The sequence below is a fragment of the Mustela nigripes genome, chromosome 12, assembly GCF_022355385.1.
Source record: "Mustela nigripes isolate SB6536 chromosome 12, MUSNIG.SB6536, whole genome shotgun sequence".
Classification (NCBI taxonomy): domain Eukaryota; kingdom Metazoa; phylum Chordata; class Mammalia; order Carnivora; family Mustelidae; genus Mustela; species Mustela nigripes.
In genome coordinates, this window is record NC_081568.1 from 133,505,093 (window position 1) to 133,529,964 (window position 24,872).

Here is a 24,872-nt window from a genome sequence, read left to right on the forward strand (position 1 = left end):
CTGAGTTTCATGGACACTTTGGGTTCATCTAATGCACTCACTGTGCCAATTCCGTGCGAGTCAGGTCAGACCTCCTCTCTCCCTCCTCAGCCTTCTACCACCTTCCTCCCCAAGCTGGGATTCACTTTTAAAACAAAGGCAACTGAAACAACATACTTTAGGTGGTGGGGAGTTGCAGCTGCCACAGAGAAGAAGGTTGAGGGACCAGGGGAAGGCACTAGTGCGTGCTTGATTTCTAAGGGACCTTACAAGGGAAGTCACAGGCTTCTCCTTACATAGGGTGAGCTATAGGAGCAAGGTCTTAGGTCCCATTTTAGGTGTAGAATCTCTCCCTGCTTGTAAAATAGGCAATACATAAGTAAATAAATCACTTAGGTCTTCCTGCCTCTTCCTCTAACCTCCTGTGTTCAAATTCCAACCACCCCTCTTAGCATCTCCCGGCCTTCTACATCACAGGGAAAGCCCCCAGGATTAGGAAATGCCTCTGCTTCATTTCACCAACATCCCACAACGCTACTCCAAACCCAGAGCCGGGACAGTGCAGCAGCAAGACACAGGGCACCAAGCAGGGCGCACAGCATTCCCTGCTGGATATCGGCCACAGACCTACTCAGGTTTCCCCCTTTCTACGCCCCCCTCTTCCCCATCCCCAGCCCTCTCCTCTCAGCCAGGGCACCAGCCTTTCATTTTCCCTTCACAGTCAGTAATCTGACATCACCTCTATCTGCCTTCCGGCTGTTTTTATGCTCTGCTCCTTTTCTTCCCCTTTCCTGTCTTCAGCCATACTCAAGAAGCACAGACTATTTATTCTACTTTTGCCCCATAAATAGCTCAGGGATGGTGCCAGGAGGAAAACCCACAGCCACTAAACCTCCTGCTATAGACACGAGTCACACGGACTCCCTCCTCTCCTTCCAGCACCCAGTTTTGTAGGTTTTCCAAGGCACTTCTCAGGTATTCAAAGCCGCGGGTGGCAGTAGTGGGGGGGGGGGGGGGGGAATGTGCCCCAGGCATCCCTAAAGTCATCAAAAAAGGTGGCTTTGAGCATCTTACCGCTCACATATTTGCATACCGTTTGATGTAGCCGTAATTTCAAAGCAAGTCTCCCAACATTCAAGTGGGTAGGTTACAGTGAGAGCCAGGAATTGCAAAAGCGCTCGCCTCAAAGACTCAGGAGTCCAGTCCCGGGCAGGAAATAAAGTTCTAAGCGGCTTTGATGTGCTTCTTCCTCCCCACCTCCCTCCCCAGCGCGGGTCGTTCCTCTCCGCCGACGCGAGACCACCGTGCCCGAACTGAACCAAACGCATCGCACGTGGGAGCCAAGTGGCAGACTTCAAAATCCGCTGCGCTCCCCCAGCCCCACCAAATTAGTTCGCCCCGGCGGCGGCTCGCCTTCGGATCCCCGACTGCAACCAAAAGGAATGTCGAACATAAACTGGGAAGGGGGGGGGGGACCGGGGCGGTAAGGGACCGGGGACCCAGATGCGCGGAGAGCGGAACGCCTTGGCGCCGCGGTGAGAGCTCGTTTCTTTCTGAAACCTCTCGGCTCAGACTGAATTATCAAGCCAGTTCAGGTCATTTCCTGAGTAGCACTACAAGTTAAAACAAGATCCAAAAAAAAAAAAAAAAAAAAAAAAAAAAAAATCTATTAATCTTTAATTGCGCTGCCTCCAGCCTGGGAGCACGAGGGGGATGGGGTGGAGGGCTGGGGGAGACTGGGAGGCACGGGCCGCAGGGAGGGGGCGGTTGTCGAAAGGCAAATGCCTAAGAAGCCGGAGCTCCCGACCTCTGCTGTTCCTTACCTCACTTAGCTCGGCCGAGGAGTCGTTTCCATATTTCATGGCAACTCCAGAATTCATGACTGCACTTTTCAGAGCCGAGCTCCTCCTCCTCCGGGTCTCGGAGCTTCTGACTTGGGCTTACCGGGCTCGAGATCCGCCGCTTGGTCCCTTCTGGCACATTTTCGTCTAGACAGCCATTTTCACCCAAGACAGTGGGGGAAACCCCCAAGGAAGGATGCGTGCTCTCCTGGAAGGCGCGGAGCCGGCTCGCGTTTCACGGACGAGCCATTGCCGCAGGAGGCTCGGTGGCGTGGCGCGCTCGCAGCTGCTGCAGCGGCCGAGCCGGCGCGGGGACCCGCCCGCGCGCGCCCACCGCCCGGTCCCGGGGCACTGCCACCCTCGGCGCTGCCTCGCCGCTCCTACGGGGTCTCGCCGCCCCTCATTACCCGGCTGCGGGGCACCTCCCAGCAGGAACCGGCACCCCCAGAAGGCTTCGGCGAGCTCCCGAAGAAACCAGGGCGGCGGAGCGAGGGGCGTCCGCGCCTCGGGCTCCGGGGAGGGAGAGAGCTGGAGAGAGCCGGCGCGGGGTTGCACTTCACGCCGAAGTTTCCCTTTTGAATCGTCTGGAGTTGTAAGTGGTTTCTGATTGAACACAGCTGTCTAGCTGCGCGGTGCGCCGAGGAGGCGGGGCCAGGAAGAGAAAGGGCGGGGGGCGGGGTGGGAGGGAGGGAGGAGGCCGAGCGGAGGGGACCGTGCGGGGGAGAGCAGGCATCCTTCCAGCTCTCTGCGATAGTAATTACAGGACCCAAGTCCAGGAGGAAGAGAAGAAACAGGAAAAGCCACCTGAGTAATTGTGCAGGAAAAAAAAAAAAAAATTTTTTTTAATTCCTCCTAGAAGCCACTTTCCATGATTTAATAAGGTCAAGACCCATCTGAACACTGTACATCAGGCAGCGCTGTGCACTTCCCATGCTACATTAAGATTTTACAAGAGTGTGGAGCGGTCATTTTCCCTGAACCGTCTAAAGTCAACACCGAGGGTGTAAATTCACGGTCAAACTCCCTCTCTGTCGCTGGGGCAGATTATGTTTTCTGCACGTCGGTAAGAAAGACGAAGATGCCCCATCCCTTGAAAGAGATATAAAATAGGCTTCAATTTCCCATCCTCCCCAAACCCAGACCATTCTTTTAAGTATTACATTTCCCAACCTCCTCAACTCCCATACGTTCCTTAAAAATCACACTGCTCACCTGAGCAGAGCTGGGTTTGTGTTTCTGGGGTTTGGAATATGAATCAGAAAAGATTTAACCAACTGTTACATCCAGTGGACTCCTGGAATCAGAGCTCCTGTCAGCTTCGAGTTTCCTTGCGGTAAAAGCATCCCTGTCTAGGGAAGTGGGAGGGGAGGGGTTTTCTCTCCATAAAGCTTCAAGTCCCACTGTACTTGAAATACACTGAAAAAGGTTCTGATCTTTAAAACGGGTCTGCTGCATTCCTTAGGAGGCCTCATCAGTCTCTTTCTACACGTTGGGAACAAAATGCCTCCATCCCCAGTGACAGACTTGGCATTTCCTAGAGCCTTCTATGAAAAAGCCATTGTATTGTTAATTTTCAAGGTCTTTTTTTTTTTTTTTTTTAAATCAAATAGGATGTTTGTTTTGCTCTTTAAGAAGGAGCAAAGAGCTTGACCATTTGCATTTATCTTCTAGCCCAGCTGTCTTCCTAGTGAGTTCATTCATTGCCTGATGGAGGCACACTGGGATAAAGAGTTTGCTGCTTTGGGGGAGCCCTGGGTCCAAAGTTCTGGGTCACTGCCAAACTAGAGCATGTTGGGAGAAACTCTGCTGTGTGGGGAGAGGTTAAGAAGCCACATTTCTTTTTCTTTTCTTTCTTTCCTTTTTTTTTTTTTATAAGATTTTATTTATTTATTTGACAGAAAGAGATCACAAGTAGGCAGAGAAGCAAGCAGAGAAAGAGGAGGAAGCAGGTTCCCTGCTAAGCAGAGAGCCCGACGAAGGGCTCGATCCCAGGACCCTGGGATCATGACCCGAGCTGAAGGCAGAGGCTTTAACCCACTGAGCCACCCAGGCACCCCACATTAATTTTTCTTATTTACTCATTAAAACCTACGGAGAACTGGGGCACCTGGGTGACTCAGTTGGTGAAGCTCCACCCCATGCTGGGTGTAGAGATTACTTAAAAATAAAATCTTTAGGGGAGCCTGCGTGGTTCAGTCAGCTGAGTGTCTGACTCTTGATTTCGGCCCAGATTGTGGTCTTGGGGTTGTGAGATGGAGCCCCAAGTCAGGCTCCACACTCAACAGGGAATCTGCTGAAGATTCTCTCTCTCCCTCTGCTGCCTTCCCCCTGCCCCTCCCCCACCGACCCCGTCTAGCCCCTATGTGGTACACTCTCTCTCTCAAATCAATCAATCTCTTCCCCCAACAAATTAAAATTAAAAAATTAAATCTTTAAAAATCATTCAAAAAACCATCCGAGAAATGAGCGTGTGTGCTTTAAGATGCCGATGGTGGTGAATATAAAAATATAAAGGAGACCTAAGCACTAACCCGTCCATAAGGTGTATATCATCTCATAAAACACAAAGAAAATGTAAGTTCTAGATAGAAAATAAAACTTACCGTGAGAGCAACAGAAATAAAGATCTACTACAGTTCAGAGGAGGAAATAGGATTTTGGTGGGACTGAATTGGAGGGGGACTGTGAAGGGATCTTAGGATAGGCAGCATGTGAGTTGATCTCTGAAGAATGGCTGAATCCAGCAAAGATAGGGGGTAAGAGGAAGGCACCCCAGAGAGGGGGACCACTGTGAAAGAAAGTATGGATGGAGGCTGGAATGCGCCAGGTGTGTGTTGAGAATAGCGGGTGTTCCATTTTAGAGTGGAACCTGGATTAGGGAAGTGAGTCGAAGCCAGATCATGGACAGTTCTGAGTGACAAGCTAAAGAAATGAAACTTCGGATAAGCAATGGAGAGCCACTAAAGTCTTCTCAGCACAGAAATAATAAGATCAGAGCTGTGCTTTGAGACTTTCCAGTGGATCTGTACCACACTCGTGAGTAACTTACATGAATTCAAATAGACGAACAGTAAGCGTGATGTTGGTGTTTAAAGAAACATATTTTTCATACTAGATGGCCCCTAAAAGCAAGCAGATGACTTCATCTGGTGTTCAACCAAAAGAAAGTGATCTGTTCCAAGACTGGAGGAAAAACTGGCAGTGTTGAACTTATTAAGAAGCCGTATGGCTGAGATTCTGCTTTATGGACAATATGAGGCATTTTCAAGACTAATGGTGACTATATGGAATTTTTTCTTAAACAGTGACTTTTTTTCTAAGTTTTTTTTTTTTTTTTAAGATTTTATTTCTTGGGGCACCTGGGCGGCTCAGCGGGTTAAAGCCTCTGCCTTCAGCCCAGGTCATGATCCCAGGGTCCTGGGATTGAGCCCGGCATCGGGCTCTCTGCTCAGTGCAGAGCCTGCTTCTCTCTCTCTCTCTCTCTCTGCCTGCCTCTCTGCCTAATTGTGTTCTCTGTCAAATAAATAAATAAAATCTTTAAAAAAAAAAAAGATTTTATTTCTTTAGGGCACCTGGGTGGCTCAGTGGGTTAAGCCACTGCCTTTGGCTCAGGTCATGATCTCGGGGTCCTGGGATCGAGTCCCACATCAGGCTCTCTGCTCGGAGGGAAGCCTGCTTCCTCCTCTCTCTCTCTCTGCCTGCCTCTCTGCCTGCTTGTGATCTCTCTCTGTCAAATAAAGAAATAAAATCTTTAAAAAAAAAAGATTTTATTTCTTTATTTGACAGAGACAGACACAACAAGAGAGGGAACATAAGCAGGGGGAGTGGGAGAAAAGGAGAAGCAGGCTTCCTGCCGCAGGGAGCCTGATTCAGGGCACGATCCCAGGAACCTGGGATCATGACCTGAGCTGAAGGCAGGCGCTTAACCACTGAGCCACCCAGTAGCCCTTAAGATTTTTTTACTTGCTTATTTGAGAGAGAGAGATAGAGAGCACAAGTGGGAAGGAAGGTCAGCAGGGAGTACCACCCAGGACACCAACATCATGGTCCAAGCCAAAGACTTGGCCAAATGAGCCACCCAGGCATCCCAAACAGTGACTTCAATACTTAACCACCGCAGAAGGTACACTCCATGACAGTCAGGCAATAGTGAAGGTAGAAGGTTGAAAGTGGAAACAGAGCATGCCAATTAGACTATCCCAGTAGCCCAGCAAAAGTCTACAAAGGTCTGAACTAAGTTGGGCAGTGCAAATGGAGGGGAAGGGTCAGATGGAAGAGATTCTGTGGAAGAGAGTAGACAGAAACTGTGGTGGGAGAGAGAACTTAAATATGACTTGTAGATCTAGAACGTGGCTGAATGGGGTTTCAGGCAATGTCCTCAACAAAAATAGGGATTCCAAAAAATGAATAGGTTACAGAGGAAACTATGTGTGACATACCATAAGTCTGAGGTGGCAACTGGGTATTCAAGGGGAGGCATTCAGCAAGAAGCTTGACATGGAGCTACAGAGATACATCAGGGTTGAGATGGAAATGAATGCTTGGGATGATCCCTATTAGAACAATTAATAAAACCATGAAATCGGTTAAGGTTGCCAGGAAAGAGAGAACAGAGAAAAAAGATCTGAGTATATTATGTTAAATAAGAAGGTCTTTTCATCCAGGGGAATGAATAAAAGAGGAAATGATGGGGAAGGCCAGTTAGAGAAATAGGAAGATACCAGAGTAACTCTGCGTCTGGGAGTCGAAGGGAGATGTTGTCGAGACAGAAGAGGCAGCATCTGTATTATAAGCGAGAGAGGGGGCAGAAGCCTGAAAACTGATAAAAAGAGCATTTCAAAGACATGAATGTCCTTCAAAGAGAAATGTCTACAAAGCTAAGGAGACAGAATGTAGATTACCACAGGGAATGAGGAAGGACGGGGCAGGGGGATGGGCAGTAACCATACGCAACTCTTGCCATAAATTTGACGATGACAGGAAATCAGGAGATGCGAGAGATTCTCAGAACAAGGAAGCAACATTGACTAGAGGGCAGGAGGGGAGATTAGTAGTCTGCGGCTAAGGGAAACCCTGGAGATACAGAGAGAGAGAAAGGGGATGCAGTAAAGTTCCGGAAAAGGGAGGAAGAGAAAAGGCCAAGGACCCAAACCGTGAGATTAGCTTTGGATAGTCTTGGAGAGGCAGAGGGTTCTGATGTTTCTTTGTCTTTTCTTCTTCAGCAGTTAAAGTTGCAAGAGCTGGAGAATTTACAGACTAGTAAGGAGAAGCCTTCAGGCATGCATACCAACTCACGGCACTTATTTCAAGAGTCATCCAAGTTTCTCTGTGTGATTGTGGAGGGGAGATGAAGACTAATAATAACTCATAATTAAATATTACCTTAATGAAGGGAAGACTATAAAGTTGTCTGTCGATGCAAGAATACAGCGTCTGTGATCCCAACATCTGAAATTGTTCCAGCATGGGTGAAAGGCTGGTGGGACACACCCATGGCCAATAGTATGTAGAGAACAGTTTCATGCCATGCAGGGAAGTCCAGTTCGTTTTCTTCCAATCTAAGATTCCATGAAAGTCTAGAATTTAAATATTTTGTGATTTTTCCTGACCTCTTAGTCTAGTCAGAAATCAGACTGGGAATCTGTACTATCAAGAAAGCTAAGAGAGTGCTGTACCCAAGACCAACCTGGGTCAACATCTCAAATACCTGAGAAATGCAAAGAGCACCTCAGCGTGTCGTCGTGTCATCTCAACACACCAGAGGGAAATAGAGCCCCACGTGCATTTCCAGTGTCATTAGAAAACAGCCTCAAGATCAGCACGCACCGTCGTTGACCAAGTGGACAGCTGGGAATGCCTGCAAATCCTCCTGTACTGTGGCTGCCCCAATGTGATCCCTCTTGAAGGGCTTCTCCAAACTCTGCTTCAACACAGAGTAAGTCCCTCTCAAGAGGTGGGAGCAGGAGGTGGCAGCTGGGTTTATCAGGACCAGAGAGCAGGTCTGGGAGGAGGAGGAAAACCTGCTTTCCAATTGGGCAAGACCTTGGATTCCCTTCCTTCCTGGGCTTTGTCTGCCCTAGAGGCTAATCTCTTCCCATCTGATCTCTGGGCCACAAGGCGGCAGCAGGCCTGGGACAGTTTTCCGGAAGGCAGAGGTGGCCGTTTGCCTGAGCAGATGCATCTGTGTGCGGGTTATACGTTCCAGCCTCCCCAGCACTGCCTTCTGTTGGCAGGGGCAGTCCAGTCCCTCTGTGTACAGCTGCTGATCTCGGTGAATTTCTACACATTCAGGATAATATTCTGGGTCTTGTCTGTACCCTCTTTTGGTAATGAACATCAGATGAATCAAAGCAATCTTGGGTAAAATTCTAGGACCTCAGCATTCAGGAAACAGACTGAAACTTTGGGATTGGCTGACCTACACCCCTGTCTCTCCTCCTTGGGTGTCCAAGCTCCCCCTGCTCTGTGCTAAGTCAGGCTTGTCCTCCTCCAGCCCCAACAAGGGTCTTAACTCCCAAACTGGTCCCTTCTCTCTTAAGTCTCTTAACCTAAACACAATGTTGATACCTCAGATTTTAGGAAGAAAGCCTTCTACTTAAGCTCATTCACATGAAGGTGAAAAACACGCATAACCTTCTCGACCAAGCACAAAGCATTTGCATTGTAGAAAAAGAATGCTTTTAAACAATGCTCAATTGGTGGGATTTCCTGAAGAAGAAAGTGACTTTTCAGAGGAAAAGGAGATTTCAAACCTGTGGGGATGCAGGAAGTCCCAAACCCCTAATTCCTTAAGGGTCATAAAAGTCAGGGAGCCCTCAAAGTGTACACTCAAAAGAATTTCCTGCCCTAACTCTGTAAGCCTATCCCATGGTCCCACCCCCAAGAGTCCAAAAATGCTCTCACTCACTCAACTCCTGTGGCCCTCTGCTCAGTCACCAACACAGCTCTTCTTTCAGGAGATGGGCCAGGCCGGAGTCCCAGGTTGGGAGCCTCCCAACAGCCTTGCTGGCCTGCCCCCTCACAGACATCACTTGCACCAGGCACCACGACAGAAAGGGTCCAGAAAGCATCGCACTGGATAATCTTTGTTTTGGTCTCTGTGTCCTCAGAGAACATTAAAAAACTGGAAGAAATCCTGTAATCACCTCATTCACCCCACATCCCACTTACAGACATGCGGATATGCAGGGTCAGCAAGTTTGTGGTGTTTGTTCCAAAAAAGAAAAGCATCCACTTGTACCAGAAATGGTGCTGTGCCTTGGGATTCAGGAGCGTATGGAACAGAAAAAAATCCTTGCTTTCATAGAGTTAGCGTGCTGGGCGTAAAATGGTTAATAAATAAAGAAGATAGTTACAGCTTGTGGTGGGTGTTACCAAGGAATTAAACAGGAGCCGTGATGAGGGAGAGGAGGCCCAGGAAGTAAAGTAGTCAGAGACAGCCTTGACGAGGTGAGGACATTTCTGCAGGAAGGTCAAAAAAGGAGCCAATTAGGTAGAAAGTGGGGGAAAGATGACCAGGCAGCGAGAGCAGCAAGTGCAAAAATTCAGGGTCAAGAAAGGACTTCACCTTTCTGGGGAGCCCTCCTACACTGTTGGTGGGAATGCTGGCTGGTGCGACCACTCTGGAAAACAGCATGGAGTCTCCTCAAAAAGTTGAAAATTGAGCTACCCTATGACCCAGAAATTGCACTACTGGGTATTTACCCTAAAGATACAAATGTAGTGGGGTGTCTGGGTGGCTCAGTGGGTTAAGCCGCTGCCTTCGGCTCAGGTCATGATCTCAGGGTCCTGGGATTGAGTCCCACATCGGGCTCTCTGCTCAGCAGGGAGCCTGCTTCCCTCTCTCTCTCTGCCTGCCTCTCCATCTACTTGTGATTTCTCTGTCAAATAAATAAATAAAATCTTTAAAAAAAAAAAAAAAGATACAAATGTAGTGATCCAAAGGGGCACGTGCACCTGAATGTTTATAGCAGCAATGTCCACAATAGCCAAACTATGGAAAGAACCTAGATGTCCATCAGTAGATGAATGGATAAGGAAGAGGTGGCATATATATATAATGGAATACTACACAGCCATCAAAAGAAATGAAATCTTGCCGTTTGCAACAACATGGATGGAACTAGAGGATATTATGCTGAGTGAAATAAGTCAATCAGAGAAAGACAATTATTTATGATCTCTCTGATACGAGGAATTTGAGAGGCAGGGTGGGGAGTTGTGCGGGGTGGGGAGGGGAAAAATGAAACATTTTGATTGGGAGGGAGACAAACCATAAGAGACTCTTTTTTTTTTTTTAACATATTTTTTATTTATTTGACAGAGAGAGGCCACAAGCAGGCAGAGGGGCAGAGAGAGGGGGGAAGCAGGCTCCCCGCCGAGCAGAGAGCCCGATGTGGGGCTCGATCCCAGGACCCTGAGATCATGACCTGAGCTGAAGGCAGAGGCTTTAAACCACTGAGCCACCCAGGCGCCCCAAGAGACTCTCAATCTCAGGAAACAAACTGAGGGTTGCTGGGGGCTAGGGGGAGGGATAGAATGGCTGGGTTATGGACATTGGGGAGGGTATGTGCTATGGTGAGTGCTGGGAAATAGGTAAGCCTGATGATTCACATTGACCTGTACCCCTGGGGCAAATAACACATTAGATGTTAATAAAAATAATTTTTTTAAAAAAGAAAGGGGGCGCCTGGATGGCTCAGTGGGTTAAAGCCTCTGCCTTCGACTCTGGTCATGATCTTGGGGTCCTGGGATCGTGCCCCCCATTGGGCTCTCTGCTCAGCAGGGAGCCTGCTTCCTCCTCTCTCTCTGCCTGCCTCTCTGCCTACTTGTGATTTCTGTCTGTCAAATAAATAAATAAAATCTTAAAAAAAGAAAGAAAGAAAGAAAGGACTTCACTTTTCCAATAAATTTCAATACACTTCAAGGGTTTTATTTAATTTAATTTTAAATTTCAATATAAAGGTAGAATGTATGATGGAACCTAATTAAAAGAGTGATGGGGGGTCCAGACAACAGGGTATGTTTCGTTCACAGATTTGATTCTGTGCAGAGAGAGGCCACAGCAACACTGCAAACAGGACTGAGACATGATCTATGCCTGTACAAACTTTACCACTAGGTAACCTAAAAAATAGACAAAAAATAGTTTCTCCTTTGTGGAAGTATTCCTGTGAATAAATGAAGAACTGATAGAAGTGGAATATTCCTATTTTACAACCTCTAATAATTAATACATTTAGATATAAAGCACAACGTCTACTGACATCCCAAAAAAGACACCCCACCAAACACATGACTTCTGATGGAAGAGTAGGATACCACCTCTGAGGCCATCTTAGCTTAGGAATATGTTAAATTAACCACAGGGGTACAATCAGCAAAATCCAGACTATAACTCTACAGAGCAAACAATGCGCGTTCTTCAGATAAATTGCAAGGAGAGAGAAAAGCAAGTGAGTGGGTGAGATATCAAGAGAAGGAGAATCCTATAGACAAATCAATCAATCAGTTGTAATGTGTGGGCCTCACTGAGTTAACCTGACTACAAAAAATCATGATATTTATGAGACATTCAGAAATACACTTTTCAGATATTTGGTGATATTAAAAATTATTAGTTTTTAGATGTGTTCATGGTCTTAGGGTTCAACTTTAAAAGAGTCTTTGTCTTTTAAAGATGTAGATTGAAACATCTAGGGGCAAAATGATACAATGTCTGGGATTTGTGTCAGTTGAGCATCCGACTCTTGGCTTCGGCCATGATCCGCTCGCGATCTCATGGGTCATGAGACAGAGTCCCGCTTTGTGCTCCACGCTCAGGGGGAGTCTGCCTGGGATTCTCTCTCTCTCTCCTCCCCCTCTGCCCCTCTCTCTGCACCTGCTCTCTCTTGCTCGCTCTCTCTCCCTTTCAAACAAATAAATCTTTTCTAAAAAGGAGACAAGGAAATAGATGGGGTTTTCAATGAAAGAGACGGGCATGTCTTTTGGCTCTGGAGATGACTGGTGACCATGAGAGAAGCAACTTCACTAAACGGTGGAGAGGGAGAGAAGCTAGATTTGTCTGGATTGAATACTGACTAGGAAGGAAAGTGCTGAGAGAGCACAGGGAGATAGATTTCCAGAAACATGTTGCCCCAGAGCCTCACTTCTACTGAACTATCAGATGAGATCTTGAACCAAAATCCTTTGAGCCTTTCTTCCTGCACTACACCCCTTCAGTCAAGTTATCCTGGAGTCCCTTCTTGGCTGGAATTCGAAACTCTGAGCCGTTACCGCGGTGGACCCCTCCTATGCGGGTAACCGAAGTCTGTTCCATTACACTGGGTCTTCACCTTATTGTTTATGAGATCAGCCGCATTGCTTTTAGACCCGATAACTTACTGTTGAGAAATAGATGGAAGGCAGTAGATACTTTGGTTAGTCTGCGTTTAAAATTTGCTGAGAAAAGAAATACTTGAAAACTATTTCCGGATTAAATCTCACACATAGAACAAGCAAAAAATCCAGCCTTCTCCAATGGCAAATATAACTCCGGCAAGGAAAGCCCCCCTGGGGTGTCTGTCTGTCTCTTTAATTGCATTCATGGGCTGCCTCCCTCCCAGCCTAGGTATTCTAACAACCTAAATCATTTGGCATCAACATCCCTGACATTATTAGTGGGGAATTCCTAGCTGAGATTCACATCGCATCATTCATGTGATGCTTCAAAAACCTCTTCGCTGTCTGATAAGATATTTTGGAGCCCAATAAATTTCTGTGTCATCCTGTCTTAAATATTCAAAGTATCTTTCCAAACCTTTACTCATTTGTTCTCCAAATGTCTTTAAACTATATTAAATTCTCTATAGAAAAGAAAAATAATCAGTGGAGATTAGGGATTTGGCAATCCAAGAGAGGAAGAAGAAGAAGAAGAAGGAGAAGGAGAAGGAGAAGGAGAAGGAGAAGAAGGAGAAGGTTTTAAATCCTCCCAGGAGTGCTTGCCTATGGTCAATCTCCTGGAGAGGAAAGAAAAAATATATTAAATAGATGCATGAAAATAGATGTAGTAAAATTTGGAGAACATGCTTAAATTAAATGAATTCCAAATGCCTGCCACTGTTATATGTGAGGCTCTTTGAGAGGCTAAAATAGCATCATTCCATTACTCTCTGTTAGCTAGAATATGTTTCAGGAGCTGCCCATAAGGAGTAGAGAAATAGTTAATCTAATATGCCTCAGAGACCTAATGACAAAGAAGGCAGTTTGTTTGGCGTCGCCCCAAACTGATGGGTGAAGAAGGAAGTTCTCAGGCACAGGCTGGGGCAAGTCATCCCTGATTCTGAGTCCACAGGGTGTCAAGGGATAGGCTACCGTGGTAGAGATTTCCCCTGGTGACAAGCCACGGCAGGAGGAGCAAGCTCCCGCCTATCTCTCCCAATCCTCCTCAGTTGTCCTGCATGATTGCCTCATGAGCTCAGACTCTCCCCTCCAAGCAGATGTGGGGTGATCCGCATCTCTAGCCATGCCCCTCACTGGTGCTCCAGTTAATGGTTTCTCATGTAACTACCAGACACTCTCATCAGTCTTGCCATCACCATAAAGCATGTCTAAAACTGAGCTTGTCACATTCCACCAACGACCAGCTTTCATTGCAGCGTGCAAATTTCTGCAAATGAAATCAGAGTTTCCGGTCTAGAAACGTTGGGGTCATTTTCAGCGCCCTCCTCCCTCAGCTCCTTGTCTAGTCATTTAGGCCCTTCTCTCCACTTTTACTGCTAGCAGCATCTTCCAGGCCTTTCTCTTTGTATTTTGGTAACTATAACGTAGCAATATGACTCAACTCCAAATCAGTCTGCATGCTCTAGCTCAGCTATTTTTCTCCAGACTACGGCTTTCAATCATGTCATTGCGCAAGTAAGTCTGTATTTAGAGATTTTTATAAGCTTTATTGAGATATAACTCACACAACCTAAAATGCACTTTAAAAAAAAAATTTACTTATTTATTTGAGAGAGAGAGCATGCACATGAGTTGGAGGGGGGAGGGGAGAGGGAGAGAATCTTCAAGCAGACTCCCTGCTGAGCACAGAGCCCAACATGGAACTCAATCCGACGACCCTGAGATCATGATCTGAGCTGAAACCAAGAGTCAGATGCTTAACTAACTGAGCCACCCAGGAGCCCCAAAGTGTACTTCTAAACATGTAGAATTCAATGGTTTTCAGTATATTCACAGAGATGCACAACCATTACCAACTACTGGCTGGATAAATATTAGAAAGTAGAAAAAATTTTCGGTTGGTAAATAACCACTGCCCTGAATCAGAGAGTGCCCACTCCCTGACTAGTTGCTGCCCAGGTTACCCCATTCCGAGCTTCGGAAATTTCCCAGAACTTTCCACAGTTTAGCTGCCAGAGGACCAATATCTGGCACAATCAAGGACTCTAGAAATTTCCTCCATTACTGTGGCTACTCCCTGTTGTCAAGCATTTTAAATGTCACCCTTAGAGAAAAGATGCATTATTTTTTAAATGAAGAGAGAATCAAAGAATACATTTCTTTATTAAAGATACCCAATTACATGGTTCAGTTAAATGATCGTCATACTCTTACAGAATTTCCTAGCAGCATTTGAATCTGTATTCCCCAACGCCTTTACCACTCTCCAAATATGAAACCCATTTAAGGTTCCACATACTTGACAATGCTAATCTATCTTTCCTTTCCAGGTCAAGTCCTTTTTTTTTAAAATTTTATTTATTTGGTGGGGTGGGGGGGAGGTTCATGGAGGGGCAGAAGGAGAAGCAGAGTCCCTGCTGAGCAGGGAGCCTGATGTGAGCCTTGACCCCAGCGCCCCAAGATCATGACCTGAGCCAAAGGTAGAACCTCTACTGACTAAGCCACCTAGGTGTCCTTTTCTGTTCCTTTCTGTTTGTGTCTCATACACTTAGGACCTTTCTCGGATTTAATGCTACAGAATTAATGAAAATATTTGACTTATTTTCCCAGTTATTAGGAACCCAGCTATTTGAATGCACCATCAACCTCCTTTTGGCCCTTCAGAGCCTGTTTTATAAGAGTCTATGGCACATGAGAAAGTGTTCACACGCCACTATCCAAACTCATGAAAGCTACTCTATTTTTCCCTCATATCCAAAATAGTAAGTTTTTGCCCCCTTTCTCCATACAACTCATGTTTAACACTCTTTATTTATTATTTTCAAACACCCTTACTGGCAACAAGGACAGAGAGAGAAATGTATCTCATGAGAAAGAAAAGCTAACCCTAAGATGCAAACAGCTGTTATTTGGGGGGATTTAGAAATTTGAAGAATGAGAAATAGATGACAACTCTGATTTTCTTTTACTTTCCATAAGGCAGGCCCCTCCTCCAAAAGTGAACATCTCTCTAGCTCTTTGAGATAACAGCGACAGAACGACGTCTTTTCATATTCAGTCTTGCTTTCATTCAAGAAATATTTATCAACTACCATATGTCAAGCATCTTGCTAAGTACTAGGGAGATAGTGGTGACTAAAAAGAGATACCAGCATTGCCTTCCATCGGTCCCTGAGGCACGTTGTGGTGGCATGCAAAGAAGTCCCCAATCTTTACAGCTCCTTGTCCACATGTCCTTGTTTGTAACTTTGCAGTGCCCTCCCACTCCGATTCTGGACTTGTCCATGTGACTTACTTTGGCCACTAGAATAAGCCAGAAGTAATGGTGTTCCTGAGCCCCCTCCAGAGCCTTTCACTTGTCCTGTGCACATCTGCCACTACCATGAGAATGCACCTGAGCCAGCTTTCTGGAGGATGAGAGACAGGTGGAGCAGTTGCCTCAGTCTAAGGTCAGCAGCCAGCCAGCTTATCCCCAGATATATGGGGAACCCCACCCTCTACACCCAAGAACAGCAGTTGTCTTGCCAACCTGCTGCTGACTCCAAATATGAGCTATAAACCCTCACTGCAAAGTGCCACTGAGATTTTGTGGTGTTTTATTCCACAGCGTTAGGTGGCAACAGAGTACGGATACGTCACTTCATCATAAAAAAATAAACCTAAAATGAGAAGTTGCAACGTGTGTTCTGAAGGCCTGGAGTGTAGAGAGGTGAGCATACGGGAGAGCTAGATTCTGCCTAGGCAGGTGGAGAGTAGAGGTCAAAGAACCCTTCTTCAAGGAAGGAATGTGTGGACTAAGATCTAGAGGATGTGTAGAAGTGGACCAGGTGAAGAATGGGAGAAAGGTTGTTTAGATCCCTGAAATAGCATGTGCAAAGGCCTTGTCGGGAAGGAATAGAGGCAGTGAGATGGTATGAGAAGGCTGGTGTGGTTGGAACATGGAGATAAGGGGACAAGGCAAAGAAATGAGCTGGACGCATAGGCAGTGACTTATAAATCTTATAGAATACATGAAGGGTTTCAGACTCAACTCAAAGAACAAGGGAGAACTACCAAATAGTTTCAAGATGGTAATAATATTCTTCTCACATGCTTAGCTGTCCAGGCAGTGGCGGGAGTTTTTCAACCATCCACCTTGAAATTTGCTCCCAAATTTCACAAGTTAGCTCTAAAACAAAGGTACCATTCACCCACCCCTTTATTTAATGAACATTTATTAAGAGGGTTCAATGGGGAATGAATATATGATTCAGAGATTAAGTGAAGGAAGGAGCCAGGGCCAAGCAATCTGGTGTGTACTGGAGAGACCCAAAGACAGAACTCCTGCCCTTGACAGGCCCACCGTCTAGGAGGGAGAGGAACACAAAAACAAGATGACCTTGCTAACCCAGAGGTATATGAACCATGTGCTTTAAAAGCACAGAGAAGGAATCAAAATCTGTGAGGGCCAAGTTCCACACACTGGAAAAAAATGGGCTTGAGGAAACCACAGTTCCTATTCTAGCCTAAGAGTTTCTGTCCTATCTGATGCTGACGCATGAGTGGGCAGCTGGGCTGGAGACACAGGAGAAAGAGGGGGCAAATAACAGTGAGAGACCCAGGACACCTTCCTCCTTGGAATTGCGTCTCCTAATCCAGACATTACAAGTCGGTGTTAGCACTTGGTTATTTTCTTAGATTCCTATTGTTTGGGGATGTTCTTTGTGTATCCTTTTGTGGAAACCACAGTGTCTGAAAAGATACCTTAATTTAAAATAGATACTGCAGGGACGCCTGGGTGGCTCAGTTGGTTAAGCAGCTGCCTTCAGCTCAGGTCATGATCCCAGCGTCCTGGGATCCAGTCCCACATCGCGCTACTTGCTCCGCAGGGAGCCTGCTTCTCCCTCTGACTCTGCCTTCCACTCTGCCTGTGCTCGCTCTCACTCTCTCTCTCTCTTACAAATAAATAAATAAAATCTTAAAAAAATAATAAAATAAAAAAATAAAATAAAATAAAATAGATACTGCAGATTTTCTCAAAGCTCTCGGAGAAGTCCATAGAAGGATCTGTCATTTTCTAGGCAAGACGGTAGAATAAAATCAAAAGATCATGGGGCTTCATTGTGCTTTTAGTTGGCCTTTAAAAATGTTATAATAGGCAAACGAAAGCCCATTTTCCTAATTACAGTATGGTTAGACTTGGGAGTCAAGGCTGGATATCTGTGACCCTCTGTTTTGTTTTTTTGTTTTTTGTTTTTTTTTTTATTTACCCCCGAGGGGGTGCACCTTTCCTGGAAGTACTGCAATACCAGGTCGATGCGTGGAGTGGACGGAGCAAGTTCCTATTCCATCTCCCTGCTCCAAAAATCCATTTAATATATTGTCCTCAGATAGAGGACGTATCAGATATTAAACTGATAAGAACAGATACTACACTTGATCTTAGCCAAAAGGCGGAGAAGCGATAGTGACCCTCTGTTTTAGAGATTTTTCTGGGGGCCACATTTGACTCCACTGGGTCGTAATGTTCATTTTGGCAAGTCAGTCTGAAGGTCCAGCAGGACCTTCTTAGTTCTCTTCCAAGGGTCTGGCTCCTTCCGGCCTTTGACTGTGCCCTCGGATTTGCATATTCTATTTGCCCGATTTAATCAGCCAGGGGAGGCTTGTTCTCCAACAAGCAGCGAGAAACGATCTCTTAATGAAATAATGTTATAAGATACAGTCAGTGTTCATGTTCTCGGCAAATAGAGGTGGCGATTTTTACTGCTGCATGAGGCTCTTTTAAGGTGAGGATTGGAAGACGTTAAATTGTAAATCCCACATTCAGGGCGGGGCTCTCATCACCCACAGAGTCTCATCCCTGCTAGGAAATCCCCAGATTCCTACCGACAGCCACGTCAGTGAGCGTTTCTTCAAAAGCAGTTGCCAAAGTTCTGTGTCTTCTCTTGTTCAAGTTTGCATAGTCTTTAGTTGCTGAGCGGTCACTTCTCTAGCAGGAGCGTCTCAACTTAGAGGTATTGGGCTGCCCATCACCGAATCAACATTTTCATAGAACATAAACAGTAAACAGCATGAATTTTAAACAGCTCAACTTAATACTAAGTCCCGTGGCACAGTGCCAGTTTGGAAAGTCAAGTTTGCATTGTTATGTAAATAATTTTACTAGCATCCAGAGAGGTCAAATGCTCTTCATTTGACCTTTAAAGGACAAAACAAAACAAAAAAAACGACAGCCAAAGATTGGGCTGAATGGATTATTCCTCCTTGCAAAGTAGCCAGATGTTGCTGGACACAGTATAGACTCTCAAGAGACGTTTCTTCTATTAAGTGGGAGAATCTACTTCACATTAATCCTATTCCCAATTGAAAACCTATAAAGATAACTTGAGGATAACGCTAAAAACCTTTGTATCGCAAACTGAATTAAAATAACAATAACAAATTCTAAGAACAAGAGGGAAATGAATTTATAGGCCACATCTGCTAGCAAAGGCAGCTACCTATTCTTGACGGAAATGAATTCTCTTAAGAGTCAAATATTCTCCTAGAGCTCATTTATATTTCTGTCATGATCGGTAAGTTCTGAGAGTGAGGGAACTACGTTTCACAGAGCCCACATGAGCCACATCTAATCTGCAACCTCCTCTTTTAATTTACATCTGAAAAATGAATGAATGAGCAACTACAGGGCTATAAAAGGCAGGGTCACACAAACACGGTGCGTCATTTTATTATACCGGCTGCCCACCTCTGAACAAAGAAACTCCATTGCATGCCCTGGCTTTGAATCCAAGAGGGTAGACCAAACTGCTGTCCCATCCTGGGGAAGACACACCGACTCAGTCCACTAACACAGCACTCAGCCCAACCACTGACTTGATTCTATAGATCTCTATTTCTAAAACCGAGCTTTTCTTTTAATGACGTTCCCTTTTCCTTTAAGCAAAGCAAAATGGAAACAGCCCTGAAGCGGATGCAAAAGCACAGCTAAAATGTCTTCCTGGACAAAGCTATTTTAATGAAAGCAACACTCTGTGCGTCTCCCTGACTCTTCCTCGTGTTCCGCCACCCAAATTAGCTTCACTTCATTGGCTGTCTTCATCAGATTTCACAACGCAGGGGATTCTCCAAAAGAAATAAAAGGTGAGCATTTTCCTTAAAGCAGGATGCTAGGTTTTGAGCACAAACATTCACATTAAGTGAAGGAACTTGATTAAACCCACAATTCAAGATAATGATGAACTAAACACTGGAACTCAGCTGCCTGACACACTTTAGCATATGAATTAAATTTTCTGTTAGCTAACCCACTTAAAAAAAAAAAAGACTGTATTTAAACATCTTCCTTCAGGGAATTGGCCATATGTGGAATTAACAGACTCTTGGGTCTGCATGGGGCTTGGCTTGCGATTCCTGAGTTTGCTAGGAAAGTGAGTTTATTGCATTATATTGAAATGGACACTGGGAGATTTATTGGAGCGTATGACACTCTAACAGGGATGTCTACTTAATCAGATGTGCCATCATTCAAATAGACACAGGTGGACCAGCAGTTGTTTCACGAGTGATCGTACCAGAAAGGGATGTATGTGGCCAGATGCTAAAGGAGGCACTTCGAGTAAGGAGGCGAGTGTGTGCGGGGATGGTAGGGGAGAGCTGTCATGATCAACCACATGCATCTCCCTAAGTACATTCACAACTCTGTAGCAAAATGTTTCCCGTAAAAACTTCATTCCACAAATAGAACTAAAAAATGGAATCGTAGCATATGGCCGTGTAAATTGTAAATGCGATCCACGTGTCTTCCCTAATGCCGGGGTGGCTGGGCTAATGAAGATGCAAATGGAGAAAGGTATGCCTTTACTTTGGCTACCTCACAATACCCAGATGTCCCAGAAATTCCGGAGCCAGTCCGTGACTATCGAGAGGAAAAATATGATCAGAAGATAATTTCAGCTTTGATAATTTGTAGTCTTACAGATTTCAGATGTCAGACAGCTTACATAGCACAAGAGGTATCAGGGGACTTAAGTGTTTTATAAATCATACAAGGACAAAAGGGAAGCAAATCAATTATAAAGAGGTAGAGAGGCCCGACGATTTCCAATTATTGATACCGCACTGTGTGGGGAGATGGTTCGAGATTAATCTGTGGAGGAAATCAGGTATGAATGATGACATCTGGAAGAGTTTTAGTTAGCTGGGGAGGAGCTACAGTTTAGTTATATTTGTTTTTTAAAGCACTGTACTACATATTTTACATACTTGGGCTGTTATTGCCATTTTGAGATGAAGACAACAAAAGCTCAAAGATGAAATAATTTCCTCAAAGTCACTAATTACCCAGACAGATAAGGGAGTATGAGGATTTACAATGCTGTTTTTATGCATCACCTTCAACTTTTGCCAGACCACATGCCATCAGTGCTATATTCTATTTAATACTCATCCCTAATTTATAGATTTATATTTTAAAATATTTATTTGAAATAAAAAATGTAGGGGCATCTGGTGGGCCCACTCAGCAGAGGATGCAACTCTTAATCTTAGGACTGTGAGTTCAAGCACTACCCTGGACAATGAACCTACTTAAAAATAATAAATAAATAAATAAATAAAATAATTTATGGGTCCCCGGCTGGCTCAGACAGTAGAGCATGCAACTCCTGATCTCAGGATTCTGAGCTGAAGCCCCACATTGGCCATAGAGCTTACCGAAAAAATAATAAAATAAAAATAAAAATCGTATAATACTATTATTAATAGAAAATAATCATCATTTGCCATAAGCAGAAGGCAACTACAAAAACAACTTCTAGCTAAAGAGTGGGACCCAGGGATGCCTGGGTGGCTCAATTGATTGGGTCATGATCCCCGGGTCCTGGAATCAAGCCCCGTGTCAGGTTTCCTGCTCAGTGGGAAGCTCGCTTCTCTCTCTGCCTGCTACTACCCCGGCTTGTGTTCTCCCTCCCTTTCACTCTCTCTGACAAATAAATAAAATATTTTAAAAATGAATAAAAAATAAAGAGTGTGACCCAATCAAAGCTCTGATCCTGGGACCTGATTCTTCCTGGTAAGCAGGGCTTGCAAAGTTAGGGAGGTATTAAAAACCTTCGTGCACCAGCTTTTCTCCTGATATAAACAGAAGGACTGAAAGAGCACTAAAATGGGAATCCCATTTGTCTTCTGTGATACAGTTTTCTTTGATGACTGGATGGGCCACATGTAGATATACCACCTGGAATCACCCTACCTACCAGGGGTGGCATGGTCATCCCAATTTGGGAGAACCATGTGCCATTGGACCACCATTTATTATTATTATTATTATTATTATTATTATTGTTATTACTATTTTTAAGCTGAAGCAAGAGAAAATAGAAGAGAATTGATTGGATCTGATGTGTTTCAAATAAAAATTCAACTTGAAAGGAACTGACCTCTGCTTCCAAGTATGATTCAATTAAATTTTATGTGTAACAAATCTGAGACCAAACTCAAAGTTAAACATAGAGCTAAATTCTTTAAAAATACTGATATTTGGGGTGTCTGGGTGGCTCAGTCGGTGAAGCATCTGCCTTGGGCTCAGGTCCTGGGATCGAGCCCTACGTTGGGCTCCCTGCTCAGTGAGGAGTCTGCTTCTCCCTCTGCCTCTGCTCCTCTTCTCACTCATGCTCTCTCTCTCTCAAGTAAATAAATAAAATCTTTAAAAAAAAAAAAAAAACCCTCTATTCAACAGGCTTCAAGCATGCTGGATCTAGGAACTATTGAGTATCCTTTGCTGTATTTCCTGGTTAAACCACTGCGGATATCACGATGCAGACATCACCAGGCCCCTCTCTCTTACAAAACCCTGAGAAGACAGGGTAGAAGTTCCTCGTACCTTGCCTACTCCTGGGCAAATCTGACTCAAAGAGTGGCCACGTGGGGCCTGAAAGTCATTTCTCTGCATGGTTTTGTCTTGGCCTCCTCATTTCTTTTCTAAAAAAGTACAGAATGGTAGCATGGCCATTAGAGGACCAAGATTATCAACATAAACTATTAGAAAACCACCTCCATATGTCAAACAGAATAACCAAAAGACATTTCTACATCCCTGTGTGGAAAGTATTTTTTCTCATCTTCTGTAATTGGACTTAGTAGCATGTTTAACAAGGTATCTAAATTTCTACAGAAATACAAAAAATAGCTTTCTGTACTTTTATATGCATGTACTCTCTCCCCAGAAAAACCCACATTCATGTGTGTACCAAACTTAATATGTAGTATAACACACACACACACACACACACACACAGACAAGCTGTCTTAAAAAACGAATTTCAGTAGCAAATATGGCAATGGATCCTAAGTGAGAAACACACTGAAAATGAAAGAAATGCAAATTCAGAGTCATGTCAGGAAACAGATTTTCCAATGGTGATAAAATTCTACATGAGACAAGACTATTTAAGAAAATGCACCAGAGTCACTGTGCTTAAGAAAAAAAAAAGTCAATGTCCCAGAGGAACACAGAACTAACTGACACAGAAGCCTGATAACCTACAAGCCCTCTGCTTGTTCCAAATATTTATATTTCTGGAGAAACACAGGTTTGTTTTAGAATTAGGAAAGCATATTGCTTATGCCTTAAACTTTCCACCAGTAGTAACCACGTTAATTATTAACAGAGTTCCCTGACCAAACTATTGCTTCAGAAAAAGGTAATTTCCTCACAGATCACACCCTCTTCTTTGCAACCCAATGCTGGGTCCAGTCGCTGGCACAGGGACATTGCTGAATGAAACCTCAGTGGGCAAGGGCAAGATGAGATCTTGCTCTTAAATATAATTTGGCCAGGTTGTGGAAATGTGACAGGAAGCTTGACTTGAATGTCAATGCTTTTTTTTTTTTCTTTAAAGATTTTATTTATTTATTTGACAGAGAGAGAGGAGGAAGCAGGCTCCCTGCTGAGCACAGAGCCCGATGCGGGACTCCATCCCAGGACCCCGAGATCATGACCTGAGCCAAAGGCAGCGGCTTAACCCACTGAGCCACCCAGGCGCCCGAATGTCAATCCTTTTGACTTTTTTGGGGGTATCAGCATAGCACTAATGATATTTTCTTAAATATTTTTATGAAGATCTTTTATTTACTTATTTGAGAGAGAAAGAAAGAGACAGAAGAGTGAGTGTGAGCTGGGGAGGGGCAGAGGGAGAGGGAGAAGCAGGCTCCCCACTGAGCAGGGAGTCAGACCTGGGACTTCACCCTGAGACCCTGGGATCTTGACCTGAGCTAGAGGCAGATGCTTAACTGACTGAGCCACTCAGGCGCCCCAATATTTTCTCAAATATTTTAAATATAATATCCTATACTTCCATATAATATACACAATATATACACTTATTGTGTGTGTGTATATATATATATATATATATATATATATATACTTCCATATAATATACACAATAATATAAACAGCTTTAGGAAATTCAACTGCTCTAATTTTCCAAAGCTAAATTTTTAAAAAAATATTTTATATATTTATTTGACAGAGATCACAAGTGGGCAGAAAGGCAGGCAGAGAGAGAGGAAGAAGCAGGCTCCCCATGGAGCAGAGAGCCCGATATGGGGCTCCGTCCCAGGGTCCTGGATCATGACCTGAGCCGAAGGCAGAGGCTTTAACCCACTGAGCTGCCCAGGTAGCCCCCACGCTAAATTTTTAACTGAGCCTGACTGGCTCAGTCAGTAGAACATGCAGCTCTTGATCTCTGGGTCATGAGTACAAGGCCCATGTTGGGCCTAGAGCCTACTTAATAAACACACACACTGGCACGAAACTATTTCATCACACACTCATGATTCGGTGGACATTTTGCTCTGTTTCTGTGAAATAGCCTCAGAACGACTGAAACTGCAAAATATAAAGGAAAGAAAACAAAAAAAGAATAGTAAGAAATTCTCATTTCTACTGAAATCTGAAAACACAGAATTTCTTTGTTTAATTCGAGTCTAGAAACTAAACTAGAATCTATCTTTTCATAGCTGAGTTCTTAAAAAAAAAATGTTTCTCTGTAAAATAAAGCAAATCTGAAACTTCTTTTCCCCAAAAACCAATATGGAAAAGAATTATTCTCAGGGTCATATCATTTTAATAACTTTGACCCCAATTATCAAACCTTGGTTTTGGGAACCAGATGTGGGTCTAGATCCCCGGACCCTGAGACCATGACCTGAGTTGAGGGCAGACACTTAACCATCTGAGGCAACCAGGTGCCCCTGTGTATAACTTTTGACTTCCCAAAAACTTAACTACTAATAGCCTAGTATTGACGGGAAGCCTTACTGATAACACAAATAGTCAACACATATTTGCATGTTGCATGTTATATACTGTATACATTTTATATACTGTATACTGTCTGTTATATGCTGGATTTTTACAATAAGGTAAGCCAGAGAAAAGAAACTCTTAAGAAGGTCATGGAGAAAATACATTTGTAGTAGTGTATTTCACACACACACACACACACACACACACATACATACACACACCTGTGTGTAAGTGAATCCATGCAGTTCAAACTTGTGTTGTTGAAGGGTCAACTGTAAATAAAATGATCCTACAGGAAAAGATACAAAAAAAACAAATCTGTTGTGAACAGTTTCACTTAAAAAAAAAAATCAAGGAAATCAGGGGCGCCTGGGTGGCTC

The 24,872-nt window shown here is 44.4% G+C and overlaps 1 protein-coding gene, 1 long non-coding RNA gene and 1 other non-coding gene across 6 annotated transcripts in view; 1 reads left to right on the top strand and 2 right to left on the bottom strand.

Annotated features, from left to right (window-relative positions):
- The window catches only part of MCC (MCC regulator of WNT signaling pathway), a 436,925-nt gene that overhangs the window by 270,607 nt on the left and 141,446 nt on the right, over positions 1–24,872 (bottom strand). The window contains exon 1 of one of the 4 annotated variants that reach the window (XM_059418383.1): positions 1,803–2,386. The exons of 2 other annotated variants lie outside the window; for them this stretch is intronic. In XM_059418383.1, coding sequence (XP_059274366.1) covers positions 1,803–1,859 — 57 coding nt within the window. In that variant the 5' untranslated portion in view covers positions 1,860–2,386. Of the gene's footprint in view, positions 1–1,802; positions 2,387–24,872 lie in introns of those variants that run through there. One more of the 4 variants, XM_059418384.1, reaches the window with a different exon arrangement.
- Positions 2,331–19,315, top strand: LOC132028855 (uncharacterized). The gene is made up of 3 exons (XR_009407570.1): positions 2,331–2,412; positions 7,043–7,755; positions 19,123–19,315. It is a non-coding gene; the product is annotated as an uncharacterized LOC132028855 (long non-coding RNA).
- On the bottom strand, positions 17,455–17,645 carry LOC132028877 (U2 spliceosomal RNA). The gene has a single exon (XR_009407574.1). It is a non-coding gene; the product is annotated as a U2 spliceosomal RNA (small nuclear RNA).